The 15,098-nt window shown below is 49.0% G+C and overlaps 1 protein-coding gene across 1 annotated transcript; it reads left to right on the top strand.

Moving 5' to 3' along the window:
• Positions 1–1,617: 1,617 nt before the first annotated feature.
• On the top strand, positions 1,618–12,068 carry LOC130118380 (transcriptional repressor scratch 1-like). Its single transcript, XM_056286812.1, has 2 exons — positions 1,618–1,729; positions 11,341–12,068. The coding sequence occupies exons 1-2, from the start codon at positions 1,618–1,620 to the stop codon at positions 12,066–12,068; spliced, it is 840 nt and encodes a 279-aa protein (XP_056142787.1).
• Positions 12,069–15,098: the final 3,030 nt, after the last annotated feature.

Below are 15,098 nucleotides of genomic sequence, written 5' to 3'. Positions count from 1 at the left end.
CCTCCACGTCCTTATTAGCCGCCAGTCACTGTAAAACACTCCACTCGGTGCACACCCATTCGCCTTGGGGGCCATATTAATGGTAATTACGAGGCTCTTAGCGTAGCTAATATTCCCCTTAAAATGCATGTCCTCATACGAAAAGCAAAAAACGGAATATGCTTAGCCAGGCGGTTAAACGACGAGAGACCCGACCAAGGAGCACTCTGCACCACCCACCCCACCCACCCCCCACCCCCTCACCCCACCGACCCGAACGGGCCATTATTTAAAATTCATCTTACATGCTGCGATGGCTGAATCAAATCGATGAGTACTCGAAAAAACCATAACAATAATTTCCATTCTTATCTCCCCAAAACATGGCGCCTCGCCTTACTCAAAAAAAAAAAAAAAGGAGCAAAAGAGTAGGGTGGCGGTGGGGGTGGAGTGGAGGGGTGGATGAAAGACAGAGAAGGAGGATGGGTGGGGTGGGGGTGGGTGGGTGGGTGGGGTGGGGTAACAGCTTCAATAAATCATTCGGGCCAGTCGCCGCTCCCCGGGGATGTGGGATGGATTAAATTAAGCACTCCTTCTATCCCTGTGTCTATCCATCCTCCACCCCTCCATCCCTCCACCACCACCCCACCCCCCCTCGCGCTCTCTCTCTCTCTCTCGCTCGCTCTCTCTCACTGCGCCGTATAAATGCCAACAGCTGATCGTGAGACGCCACACTCACGGGATCGGCACGGCAGAGGCTACAGCACCAGAGAGAGAGAGAGAGAGAGAGACATAGAGAGAGAGAGGGAGAGAGAGAGAGAGAGAGAGGGAGGGAGGGAGAGAGAGCGGGGGACACAGAGATGCCGCTGAGAGATTCGGCCACGGGGAAACCTCGCCGTGTTTTCCATCGGTGTCAACAGTAAAAACTGGCGACCATCTGGACCGACTCCTCATGCGCCGCCGTTAGTTAGCGAGGGACAGGTGCCCGTCTTTTCTAATGAGGAGCTCCCCCGCCGCCCGTCCTTCATCACTCATCTCGGCTCCCCTCTTTCTTTCTCCTCTTCCGTTCTTTCTTTCTCCGCATCCCTCCCTCCTCCTCCTCCTCCTCCTCCTCCTCCTCTGGCACGCGCGGATAAAGACGCAAAAAGCTTCCGCTTCCCCTTCCCCTTCCGCCGCACGAGCCCGCCCCGGTGTGGCGTTTGTCTGGCCGGCGCGGAGCCGCCGGGGAGCCGCGGAGCTGTCCGGTGCTGAAGTTGCACCTCCGACGCCGCAGAGACGGAGGAGCGGCGCCGAGCAAGAAAACGGCGGATTTGCATCGATTAAAAAAAACAAAAAAAAAAACAACCCTCGGTTTGATTTTAACGGATTAATCCTCACTCGCTCCTGTTCCTCCTCCACCTCCTCCTCCTCCTCTCACCTCTGAAATCCGATCCGAGCCTTTCTGGAAGAAGACGACCCCCGCCGGCTCGCCTCCCTCATCCGGTGTGCAACGGACGAATTTCGCGCTGGCCAGACTGGTGGCCTTTGGCGGTGTGGGTGTGGGTGTGTTTGTGTCGGTGTGCGTGTGAGTGCGTGTGAGTGCGTGTGTGTGTGCGTGTGCGTGTGTGTGTGTTGTGGGGCAGTAACACTTGTAGCAACATGCCAAGGTCTTTCCTGGTGAAGAAGGTAAAACTGGATGATTTCTCCAACGGAGCGGATTTGGACGCTTACCGGCCCAGGGCAGACCTCAGCCTACGGCTGCACGACAAAGGTGAGCTGACCAGAGTACCACACCGACACCGACCAGAGTACCACACCGACACCGACACCGACCAGAGTACCACACTGACACCGACACGGACCAGAGTACCACACTGACACCGACACCGACCAGAGTACCACACCGACACCGACACGGACCAGAGTACCACACTGACACCGACCAGAATACCACACTGACACCGACACCGACCAGAGTACCACACTGACACCGACACCGACACCGACCAGAGTACCACACTGACACCGACCAGAGTACCACACTGACACGGACCAGAGTACCACACTGACACCGACCAGAGTACCACACTGACACGGACCAGAGTACCACACTGACACCGACCAGAGTACCACACTGACACGGACCAGAATACCACACCGACACCGACACCGACCAGAGTACCACACTGACACGGACCAGAGTACCACACTGACACGGACCAGAGTACCACACTGACACCGACCAGAGTACCACACTGACACCGACCAGAGTACCACACTGACACCGACCAGAGTACCACACTGACACGGACCAGAATACCACACTGACACGGACCAGAGTACCACACTGACACGGACCAGAGTACCACACTGACACGGACCAGAGTACCACACTGACACCGACACCGACCAGAGTACCACACTGACACGGACCAGAATACCACACTGACACGGACACCGACCAGAGTACCACACCGACACCGACCAGAACACCACACTGACACGGACAGAGGTCCCCGAAACGCGTCATAGCGCGCAGTTAAAAGGCGGAGGCGTCAGAAGTGGGCGATCTAGATTTGAAGGCGGCGGCGGCGGGCTGCCATGTCTGCATGTTTTTCCACCCGGTTCCCCTGCACGAACTTTCTAAAGGGGAGCGGGACTCCCTGTCCCATTAACACCCAGCGCCCCGAGGTGGCGACAGCACGGTGGTCGGAAGGCAGCGGTGGCCTTACCGTCCATCAAACCACCCGTTTAAGACCAAGTGGTTTTCCAGCGGCTGCTTCCCGACTCCGAGGCGTCGGTGCGTCGCAGTATCCGTGGCTTCAACAGTTGTTCCTGATCCTGTGACGGTGAACCGGTGGTTCATCGGAGAAGTAAACCCCCCCCCCCCTCGGGGGGAGACCTCCACGCGCACGCACCCACTTCTAAGCGTGCGCACGCGCACGCGCTTTTATTCCCTGAATATCTTCGACAGAAGAAATTTAATTGATTTGATTGATTGATAGGTCAGGCAACAGCTGAGGATGAGGCTCCGCCGATCTTAATGAACAGCACGCTAACCTGAACGCACGCACGCGCACGCGCATCTTCAAATACACCGTCACCCAAATATTCTTGTTCCCAGCGGGACCGGGACTTGCCTGGATGTGGACTTTCGGTTACACAGAGACCAGCAAGAAAAGGTCACTTGAGAAAACCACATCGACGTTGTGTGAGGTGTTATCGACTCCGGATTATAGACCAGAGCTGTTCCCACGCGAGGCAGGCTCGTGGAGGAACGACATAAGACGGTGGTTATGAGCGGTCATTGTCAGAAAGAGTTCAGAGCCAATAAAAAAAGAGGAAGTAAAAATGGCTTTCGTAAATCTTCCACAGCCCTGTCCCGTGTCCAGGGCATGTTTTGGGCTAATTGTCTCTACAGTGATGGCTAGTCATCCTGTATAATCTTCGGCGTCACCGCATTCCTGTGATTTTAGGTTAATCCGGTGTTACGAGACTGCACGCGACAGTTTTTAGGAGCGTGCACTGAGGTCTCGACAGCATCGTTTGGGCTTCTCAGGGATCCCCTTCTGCAAAGCGTCCCACGAGCTTATTGACACGCATCCTGCACATGCATGCCAGGGTCAACCCTACTGTACAAGCCCCACATGTCCAAACCCAAAACACACGGTTATAAACCACCACTTGGGTCCGTCTGTCTGCTTCCCACACCACAAGTTAGTGATGTGTCCTATCTGAGCCTATAAAGTGCTCTGTATGATGTCATAACTGAACCTATAAACAGTTCTCTATGATGTCATATCTGAACCTATAAACAATTCTCTATGATGTCATATCTGAACCTATAAACAATTCTCTATGATGTCATATCTGAACCTATAAACAATTCTCTATGAGGTCATATCTGAACCTATAAACAATTCTGTATGATGTCATATCTGAACCTATACACAGTTCTCTATGATGTCATATCTGAACCTATAAACAATTCTGTATGATGTCATATCTGAACCTATAAACAGTTCTCTATGATGTCATATCTGAACCTATAAACAGTTCTCTATGATGTCCTATCTGAACCTATAAACAGTTCTCTATGTCATATCTGAACCTATAAACAATTCTGTATGATGTCATTACCGAACCTATAAACAGTTCTCTATGATGTCATATCTGAACCTATGAACGGTTATCTATGATGTCATATCTGAACCTATAAGCAGTTCTGTATGATGTCATATCTGAACCTATAAACAGTTCTCTATGATGTCATATCTGAACCTATAAACAATTCTGTATGATGTCATATCTGAACCTATAAACAGTTCTCTATGATGTCATATCTCAACCTATAAACAGTTCTCTATGATGTCCTATCTGAACCTATAAACAGTTCTCTATGTCATATCTGAACCTATAAACAATTCTGTATGATGTCATTACCGAACCTATAAACAGTTCTCTATGATGTCATCTCTGAACCTATAAACAGTTCTGTATGATGTCATACCTGAACCTATAAACAGTCTCTAGGATGTCATCTCTGAACCTATAAACAGGTCTGTATGATGTCATAACAACCTATAAACATTTCTGGATGTCATATCTGAACCTATAAACAGTTCTGTATGATGTCATAACTGAACCTATAAACAGTTCTGTATGATGTCATATCTGAACCTATAAACAGTTCTCTAGGATGTCATCTCTGAACCTATAAACAGTTCTCTAGGATGTCATCTCTGAACCTGTAAACAGTTCTCTAGGATGTCATCTCTGAACCTATAAACAGTTCTGTATGATGTCATAACTGAACCTATAAACAGTTCTGTATGATGTCATATCTGAACCTATAAACAGGTCTGTATGATGTCATAACTGAACCTATAAACAGTTCTGTATGATGTCATACCTGAACCTATAAACAGTTCTCTAGGATGTCATCTCTGAACCTATAAACAGTTCTCTATGATGTCATATCTGAACCTATAAACAGTTCTGTATGTCATATCTGAACCTATAAACAGGTCTGTATGATGTCATAACTGAACCTATAAACAGTTCTGTATGATGTCATATCTGAACCTATAAACAGTTCTCTAGGATGTCATCTCTCAACCTATAAACAGTTCTGTATGATGTCATCTCTGAACCTATAAACAGTTCTGTATGATGTCATAACTGAACCTATAAACAGTTCTCTAGGATGTCCTGCGTGAGCCCATAAACAGGGACCGGTGGTCGGATAGCTCCGCGTGCTGATTTTGGTCTTTGTTCGGTGCCCAGGCATGTCCGTCCCGTTTTGCCACGTTGGCAGATTCCTTGCACGGACGATCCCCCTCGCTACACGGGATCTGTTGCTAGCTGCACATCGATTCCTTTACACTTTAGTCTGATGCACAATCCCCTCGACGCAATATCACTAAAGGGGAAACACATGGATCCGGTTTTGATTTCGCTCAACAAGCGTGCCCCCCACCCCTCCTCCGTCTTTTTTTTTTGCTCCGCTGGCATGTTTGAAACGGCTCTCCCTCTGATGACTTGGCATAACTGTTGAATGTGAGTTAGGCTGTATAACCTACGTGCATATATATATATATACATACACATATATATATACATACACATATATATATATATATATATATATATATATATATATATGCAGGGTGTGTTGCATGTGTGGAGGTGTGTTGCATTTGGCACAACGACTGACTATCAGTTATATTAGTCAGTGATGACTGCTGAACTGTCTTGTTTTCCACCTTTAATGAAGGTTGGCTCCCTCCAGTTCTATAAAAAGACAGTTTCCATAAGAGTCCTGCCCGGTTCTTTACTGGTGATATGAACTTCCACACGCCAGACGTGTACGCGCACGCGTCACGCTTTTGCACGAAAAAAAAGAAGAGAAAAGGGGCACGCCTGCGCCATGCAAATGAGGCTTCCGCACAGCTTCCGCCTCAGCGTCGCTGCGCATCACCACGGGCACCCCGCAGGTCGTCCAGCCTGCTTCCCCCTTCCCTTGTAAACGAACAAGACCGGGGTTAACAAGCCTTGTTGGGCTCGACGCGAGATGCGCCTCCTCGGCACCGCGACGCCGTCCGCCTGAAAGCGTCTGGCGTGTCTGCGCCCCCCACCCCCCCCCCCACCCACCACCACCACCACCACAACACGTGTGGCTGCCGGTCTAACGAGGCTTTATAGTCTCCAGCTTTTACAATGAACAGCACCAGGCTCGACTCACTGGATGGATGAAATTATTTATGGGCCACCCGTGTTTCTCTGTGAAGGGGGGGGAGTGTGTATTCAGATGGGACACGACTCAGAAGATACACCCCCCCCCCTTAAATTCAGCCGGAGATCGGATGAATAATAGAGAGGCGAGAGGAATTGCACTGAATTCCAGTCAGGGTTGCTGCTCACTGTACTCTTGATTCAATTACCAGGGCCGTAGTCAGCTAGTCAGCCCACTAAATGAAAAACAGCGGTGGGGGTCTTTGGCCCCAAAAAGTGGACCTTCATATTCTGAACACGGGAAACGTTATGCACGCCGGCCCTTGTGCTACTATGGCAACGAACTTCACCAAAACTTGCAATCACCAAGGTGGCACGCTGGTCCAGTGTTTTTGCCTCAATCAAGAAGGTCCTGGTTTCGAACCCCATGCCGCCCCAGGTCCTTTCTGTGTGGAGTTTGCATGTTCTCCCCGTGTCAGCGTGGGTTTCCTCCGGGTGGGCCGGTTTCCTCCCACCATCAAAAAGACATGCATGTTAGGGTAAATACTCCTGCCTGTGCCCCTGAGCAAGGCAATGGGAAAGAAGAACTGGAGTTGGTCCCCGGGGCGCTGCAGCTGCCCACTGCTCCTATACAACAGGACGGGTTAAATGCAGAGAACACACTCACTGTAACTGTACAATGACAACATAAAGCGCATTTCTTTCAAATGATGGCTCAGGCGTGAAAAGTACACGCGTGTATGAAGGTGCAGTGCCAGCAGGGGGCGATGATTAACTCAATGCCAGCAATTCCCCACGGAGGAAAAGAAGCATACAGCATTTTCCAAAATTCCTCCCCTAACCCAACCCTAACCCTAACCTGTTTTCACCTCTTAATCATCGCCCCCTGCTGGCACTGCACCTTCGTACACGCGTGTACTTTTCACGCCTGAGCGAGGCAAACCGTGACACTGACACGCTGGACCGGCGGGTGTGTTACACGCTGTCTGTAGGGACGCCCGACCAAGCCGGAGGTAACACGGGGATTCGAACCGGCGATCTCCGTGTTGGTAGGCAACGGAATAGACCGCCCCGCGCCACCCGGACGCCGGACCGTTGGTTTTTTGGGGTAGACTGAATGACCCATAATCAATCGATTATCAAATCTACAGAAGAATTTTCCTCGATTATTAAAGAGCTATAGCCTACACCAAGTCCAGCCTACCACAAAACCAGAGCCAGAGCCTCCGCGCAACCAAGCGGATGTCGCCTCTGTTACGATTCCGAACTCGTCAAGCTTAAAACCAGAGCTGCTCCTCTCTCTCCTCCGCGGTACGTTTCCTCCTGTTGGCCCACGGAGTAACACCTCATAACATCTGTGAGGGGACACATCAACGATGTTCAACACCGAACTTTAACCGAATACAGCACACGTCAGTGTTCCCATTTAACCAGTGATGTGTTCAGCATGTAATGCAAACACAACACCAACACACGGTATAACGAGGCTATCATGACAAGTTACCAAGAAACAAGGGGAAGCTCCCGGCTCCTGATGCTACACCACCTCCTGGAGAAAGGCTCCCAAACGCCGGCCTGTGTACCGTACTTAGACTTCTGCTTACGACCACAACCCATACGACCACATAGGTCGTTTGTCCTCTAATACGAACCAGAGGAGCGTTTCCTAAAGTAGCGCCCCCTACCGGCGGCAAGAGATATGCCACAGATACTTTCCGCCTCAATGTATTGTGGGTTTTTAGAACAATTTGAGAATAGAATATGTCGTCAGTGCGTTTTTGTGTTGTTTCGCCGTCTAGTATAGTAACTAAGATTGCTATTGGCAGTATGTTTACCTATGAATAACGTTATAAGAGCTCATTTAACGTTAGCCACAAGTTAGCAAGTCAGCTAGCGTGGACATTATAACCGCTATGTGACATTACACTTTGCTTTTATTAATATTCGTTCTCGCGATAGCTTATGGAAGGAGATCACTTATTGTTACAGGGAAAGTAACGCGTTATAATTATGGAGGACCGCGAGGAAGCAGCTTAAAACGTAACTATAGGTCGTAATAAGCTGCTCATACAAACGACCTATGGGGTCGTTTTTTGGTGGAGGACAGACTCGTTTATATGAAAATATTGCTGATTTCTCTTTTTGTGTTGCTTTTGCGTTGTTTATGCAGATATGCAGGGGAGGAAAAGGTTAGTGGGGCATACACTTGTAGAGCCCCACATAACCCACACATTTTAGATTGTGATTAAACTAAATCAAAACAGGGGGCATCCGGGTGGCGTGGCGGTCCATTCCGTTGCCTACCAACACGGGGATCGGCGGTTCGAATCCCCGTGTTACGTCCGGGTTGGTCGGACGTCCCTACAGACACAACTGGCCGTGTCTGCGGGTGGGAAGCCGGATGTGGGTATGTGTCCTGGTCGCTGCACTAGCGCCTCCTCTGGTCGGTCGGGGCGCCTGTTCGTGGGGGAGGGGGAACTGGGGGGAATGGCGCGATCCTCCCACGCGCTACGTCCCCCTGGCGAAACCCCTCACTGTCAGGTGAAAAGAAGCGGCTGGCGACTCCACGTGTATCGGAGGAGGCACGTGGTAGTCTACAGCCCTCCCCGGATCGCCAGAGGGGGTGGAGCAGCGGAAGAGTGGGGTAACTGGCCAAGTACAGTTGGGCAGAAAAAGCGAGAAAACACCCATCCATCCATTATCCAAACTGCTTATCCTGCTCTCAGGGTCGCGGGAAAACGTCAAAAGATAAATAAATAAATAAATAAATAAATAAACAAATAAACAAAAATCTATTTGCCATCTTCGATCCTGGTTATGATGTAAGCTACCGGAGCAGTAGTCTTTACTAGAAGTAGCACGCTTAAATAAAGACCACTCGCATCGCGAGTGAGTAAGCCGGACCCTCCCAATTATCTGGGCTGCTGGGATGCAGCTATAAACTGCCTCTGAATGGACTCCAGGAGCCTTATTTTTGACCATGGGGGCTGTTGTGTAAGTCTGTAAGTCCCTGTTTTAGAAAAAAAAATAAAAAAAATCCCCAGCACACCACACTGGCGAGTGCGGTGACTAAGCCTCCACAGCAGTCAGGCTAAACCCTGCTATTGTGCTGAAGCGCCACAGTTCTGTGCTTCACAGGATCCGTCCACGGTGCTGATGCTCATTTTCACATGCTAAATCAGCAGGCTCAAGGCCGGGGGTTGGCCTGCACTCATTTCACCCTCCAACTAGGGAAAAAAAAATTACTGCAACCAAGGAGACAGCAACGCATAGCATGTAATACCATTCAGCCTCGCTGCACATTTCCGTCCTTGTGTCTGCTTTGCACTGAACAGTAATCACACTTTCCACTTCTTTGTGACGACAATTTACATCAGCAAAGTGGACTGCCCAGCTGGGTCTGTATCCAGCAGGCTTCATTAGTCTTAATTTTACCATTCCAAATGTCTGTAAGTCAGATAAGTCATCAATCGATCATGTCCTAGCCCTATATGTGATCCGATCCGGCGGGCTCCTTTTACACCTCAGCACTGGGTGCAGTTGTGTACGGGGCAGATGATGTGCCATGCTACAATACGCTGACTCGGTTCTTCACAGGCTTGAGGTAAAACAGGCTGCGGCGGTTTGTACAGCGCTAATGGAGTCTAAGCATTAGACGGGGAGGTTTCATCATGCTTAGCTTTGCAGCACTAATGCAAGCTAGGCGCAGAGGCAGGGACTGGTGCCATGGCTGCCGCCGTAGTAATAATGTAAGACAGATGTGGGATGAAAGGATTCTCCCAAGGCTGCCACTGTACTCAGGTGTTGTCTTCCAGCTGACAGCTGCTTCGTGTAACAACAAAGCGGGGGAGGATCGTGAGGCCTCACGAAACATCACGATTCCTTTAATAAGAGGATACTGTCGGGCGTCCGGGTGGTGTAACAGTCTATTCCATTGCTTACCAACATGGCAATCGCTGGTTTGAATCCCCGTGTTACCTCTGGCTTGGTCGGGCGTCCCTACAGACACAATTGGCCGTGTCTGCAGGTGGGAAGCTGGATGTGGGTTGCTGCACTAGCGCCTCCTCTGGTCGGTTTGGGGGCCTGTTCGGTGGGGTGGGGTGGGGGGAATAGCGTGATCCTCCCACACGCTACGTCCCCCCCCCAGAGAAACTCCTCACTGTCAGGTGAAAAGAAGCGGCTGGCGACTCCACGTGTCTGGGAGGAGGCATGTGGTGGTCTGCAGCCCTCCCCGGATCGGCAGAGGGGGTGGAGCAGAGACCGGGAAGGCTTAGAAGAGTGGGGTAATCGGCCAAATACAACTGGGGAGAAAAAAAGGGGGGGGGTATTGTCCACATATGATCTAAGAGATCTCAGTAACCGTGTATTCTCGGTGGCCCGAGGTCAAAGGTCATTCGAACCCCTCTCCTATGCCTGAGTCCACATAGCTTTCCCAAATTATATCTATATCTCTATCTATCTATCTATCTATCTATCTATCTATCTATCTATCTATCTATCTATCTATCTATCTATCTATCTATCTATCTATCTATCTATCTATTCATCCATCTATCGATATGGAATGGGGGCCACTTACTGTACCAATAAATCCCAAGTCAGTGACATCTTGCAAACGGCACTGCTTGTCCCGTCTTTCCTTGTTGTGGACCGTGGGACGCGGTGAGAACAGCTTAACGGCGTCCCTGCATAAGACAAAACATGCTGGCAACAGTTTAGTGGTCGAATGAATCAGCTGTCAGGAACAATTTATATCCCGCACGCCCTCTGTGTTGTGTGAGAGGTGGTGTTTGTCCCAAGTGCTACGCACACATTAAACTAGTGTGACGCACACCGCTAATGGACTAACACCGTTTTGCTGTTTGAATCCTGTAATGTAAATATATTGCAATTTCGTGTGAAGCTTGATTTTCCTATGTTCTTTACCGCCTCTGTCAGTCAATACAGGCTGTTAGTCTAAATCAATCAATCAATCAATCAATCACTGCCCATGCAGGTGGCTGTATCTGAAGATTGGCAGTGTTAAAATGTGTTTCTAGTTCTTTCCATCCCAGCCAGGGTCCAATGCACACACGCATTTAGCATGTTGCTAGCTACACATTTCAATGCTTTGCAGCCTAACACTGTACTTTGTCCCCCCCCGTACAGCCAGCTACATCAGCGATTACATCACCCCGGGGGTGTATGATGGTGAGAGTGACAGCGGGATCAAGGTGCCCTCGCCCGACCCCCTCTACGATGGTCTCCACAGCGACTACGGGGCGCCGGACTCCGAGTCCCCCGACAGCCCGGGGTCAGAGATCACCGACGGCTACATCAACGGCGACGCCGCGGTGAGCGAGGGCTACGCGGTCGACGCCTTCTTCATCACCGACGGCCGCTCGAGGCGGAAAGCCCTCGGCAGCCCCAGGACCATCCAGAGGCACACCTGCAACGAGTGCGGCAAGACCTACGCCACGTCTTCCAACCTGAGCCGGCACAAGCAGACGCACCGCTCGCTGGACAGCAAGATGGCGAAGAAGTGCCCCACCTGCGGGAAGGTGTACGTGTCCATGCCGGCCATGGCCATGCACCTGCTCACCCACGACCTGAAGCACAAGTGCGACGTGTGTGGGAAAGCGTTCAGCCGGCCCTGGCTTTTACAGGGGCACATGCGCTCGCACACGGGCGAGAAGCCCTTCGGGTGCGCCCACTGCGGCAAGGCCTTCGCCGACCGGTCGAACCTGCGCGCTCACATGCAGACCCACTCGGCCTTCAAGCACTTCAAGTGCAAACGCTGCAACAAGACCTTCGCGCTCAAGAGTTACCTGAACAAGCACTACGAGTCGGCGTGCTTCAAAGGCCCCTTCTCCCCCCTCGGCCCCCTAGATGCATGACCCCTCCCCTCCCCCCCCCCCTTTAGATTAACATCAAACAACAGACGCTACAGACATAGATTGCCGTTATCCTTACAGGATAAACTGCAGACTTGAACAATCTATTTTTGGTCAATCTATGACCTTGCTCACCCACTTCGCTCTCCTTCACTTTCCCTCACCCTCTATTTCCCCCTTGGAACGTACTCATGACGACGACGACGACGACGACGACGACGATGATGATAGCACAATTTTTCTCCTTGAGATTTGCCCTCTTAAGGATTTAACTGATATACGCATGCACTTCCTCAAAAGAACAAAAACATTTAAAAAAAAAAAAAGACTCTTCCTCCTCTTCCTCTATCTATCTACTGCGGATAGAAACAGTAATACTGACACAGCTTCCCTCTGGCGCCTAGATACGACTAAATATATTTTGACACTTCGATTATGACGACTTCGTGGATTATGATGATGATGATGATAATGAGGAAGACAATAGCGAGCCTAATAGCTACTGGAATGCTCCCTGAACTGAAAAGCAGAGAAAGATTTTTCTTTTTCTTTCTGATTTTCTTTTATTTACTTATTTATTTATTGGGGGGGGGGCGGGGGGGTAATAGTAATAATGATAGTAATAATGATAATATTCTGCTGCACCAAGTGACCATATTCCCTCCACAACTGAGGTAACATGTTATTTATTTATGGATTTATTTATTTATTTATCTATTTTGGGTTTCTATGTGTCTTGAATTTATATGTGATTTACCTACGTTGAAATTATTTGATATCGTTCGACATATTCTTTGCACTTTAATTTCTGAGTACATGGGTGTGTTTGCCAACCTCTCTTTATCACTACAGGCCAAAGCATATGTCACTTTTTTTATTACTATTTTTCCTATTCTTTTCTTTACCTTTTTTCTAATTAACGTTATTGCATGCAACAACAACAAAAAAAAAAGAGAAAGAGAAATCTATGCCAACGTCATAAAGAAGCTTATGATTTATTTATTTTTGCCAAAATCCTATAGATAGCACCTGAGGGCAATATTTTTTTTTCTCTTGGAGCCTAAGTAGGACTCTTGAAAAGCAATAATCACCTAATGCATGGTATTTTATGATGAAGTTATGAAGTATTACCTACTACTGTATAGCAGTTTAATAATCAGGTATGTTTTACTTCACCTATAGTCATAAACAGAAAAATAACTAATATTACAGACATCAGGGAACATGCCAACGTAGTGTTAGAGAAACAAAAAGAAAAGTCCTGTCTCTCCTCTCTTGTTATGCACTGCCTGCCTCTTAGTGAGTAGAACTTAAATAGGACGTAGGCTAGAGACTGGGATCAGCTGCCTGCTAGGACTGAGGCCTACTGTGAGACAGACCCCCCAGCCCCCACCCCCACCCGGGTACACCTACGCCCTACCGTTAAAAGACAGAATCCCACTGCAGGGCGAAACCCTCGAAACCCTGAAAGGCCTAACTCGGGCTACCGTTAGCCTTCGTAGGTTTACATGCTAGGTGAAACGCTAAAGCTTGTTAGCCATATGATCAAATGTGAACAGCGCTACAGAAACAGACCGCAGGAAAGCTAAGCTTCAGGGAAAGGCGAGCGTCTGAGATGTTAGGGTTAGGGGATCCCATTTCCTTGAGGCCGAAAAAGTTATTTTGTTTTGTTTTTTTTAACCTAGAGCAAGCTAACCTTAACCCCAAGAGTCCCGCGTTAGCTATGCCCTGACGTTAAACATTTCGCCTACGGTTAAAGCGGACGTCAGACTTGATGAGGGCGGTACAAAGTAATAGGTAGCACAGAGGCTCGGCAAGCTGGCGCCATGCTTTCATGTGAAAAACAAGTCAAAGGGTTCAAGTTGAAACGCTCTGTATTATGCACCGCATACTCCCAGTGCTCGTGAGCTCTGCAGTTAGTGGAACTTTGCACATGCACCCTTTTCCCCGTTGAAAAAGCTAGCACTTAGATCTGGTCGCAGCTTGACCCAAATAGACCCCGCTAGTCCGCGACAGGCCAGCTTTGTCCCTACTGAGCCAACCTAGGCCTAGCCTGTAGTCCTGATATACCTAAAGATAGGCTAATTTTGATCTTGTGTAGACCGCAGTTACATTAATTCTAGCCCTAGCAGGCCAAAACTAGCCTAGCAATGCTGAGCCCAGTTCTCTGCAGCTCAGAAACCTTTTCTCCAGATTTGTGAAGCTCCTTGGAAGACAGACAGAGGGCACACAGACATGCATGCAAAATGTAAGATTGCTTAATCCACACAAAGATGTGCACACACACACACACACACACACACACACACACACACACACACACACACACACACACACACACACACACACACACAGAGTGTCTGTGACTGAGATGATGGACTGTGGCGGGGGTTGGGCTGGAGAGAGGAAACGTGGTGTCATGCTAACCCTAAGATATCTGGTTAAGAGTCAGGTAATGGACTCCATATGACATGGAGTGTTGATAATCACAGTGAAATGAGATTAGAGAAGTGGCTGGTTGATATCCAAGCTCATTTATAGTCACAGGGGGGACAAAGCCTCTACCTGCGCTGTTAGATGTAGTTATCGCATCACTGTATTTGCATCTCAAGTGATAGTTTGAGCCAATAGCTTGAAATTACCTTCCTGCATTAGCGTTTGAATTTAAAGGATATGGTTGGATATGACGGTAACAGATTTAGACCCATTGTCAAGGGAAATAGGATGAAAGCGGTGTGTTTGAAGACACTGACGGAGGTTGCTAACCTAAGTCAGAGGCAGAGCCAGAGCATTTTACCAAAGAGTCTTTAGGATTTACAACTCAGCGATGGAGAAGTTGTGCACGGTATGAATGGAGCTCACCCTTTGTGAATTTAAGCATTTGCCGGTCACGTTTGATATTGTCCAGCTGTGATACCCCTAATGTGTGGACACCAACTGCCACTGGCAACTGCCAAGGGCAATTATTTTCCAACCACATTCCCATAATTTTCCACCTGTCTTTTTTTTTTAGGGTGTTCTAGCCTACTAGGT

This window comes from Lampris incognitus, chromosome 9 (assembly GCF_029633865.1).
Source record: "Lampris incognitus isolate fLamInc1 chromosome 9, fLamInc1.hap2, whole genome shotgun sequence".
In the NCBI taxonomy this organism is placed as follows: domain Eukaryota; kingdom Metazoa; phylum Chordata; class Actinopteri; order Lampriformes; family Lampridae; genus Lampris; species Lampris incognitus.
The sequence above is the reverse complement of the archived record's forward strand: the minus strand, read 5'-3'. Positions and strand labels throughout refer to the sequence as shown.

What these genes read in the sequence shown, in the direction of transcription:
- LOC130118380 (XM_056286812.1), top strand. Translation starts at nt 1,618, where the DNA reads ATGCCAAGGTCTTTCCTGGTGAAGAAGGTAAAACTGGATGATTTCTCC. An exon ending in CCTACGGCTGCACGACAAAG is followed by an intron (nt 1,730 to 11,340) that starts GTGAGCTGACCA and finishes CCCCCCGTACAG; the next exon opens with CCAGCTACATCAGCGATTAC.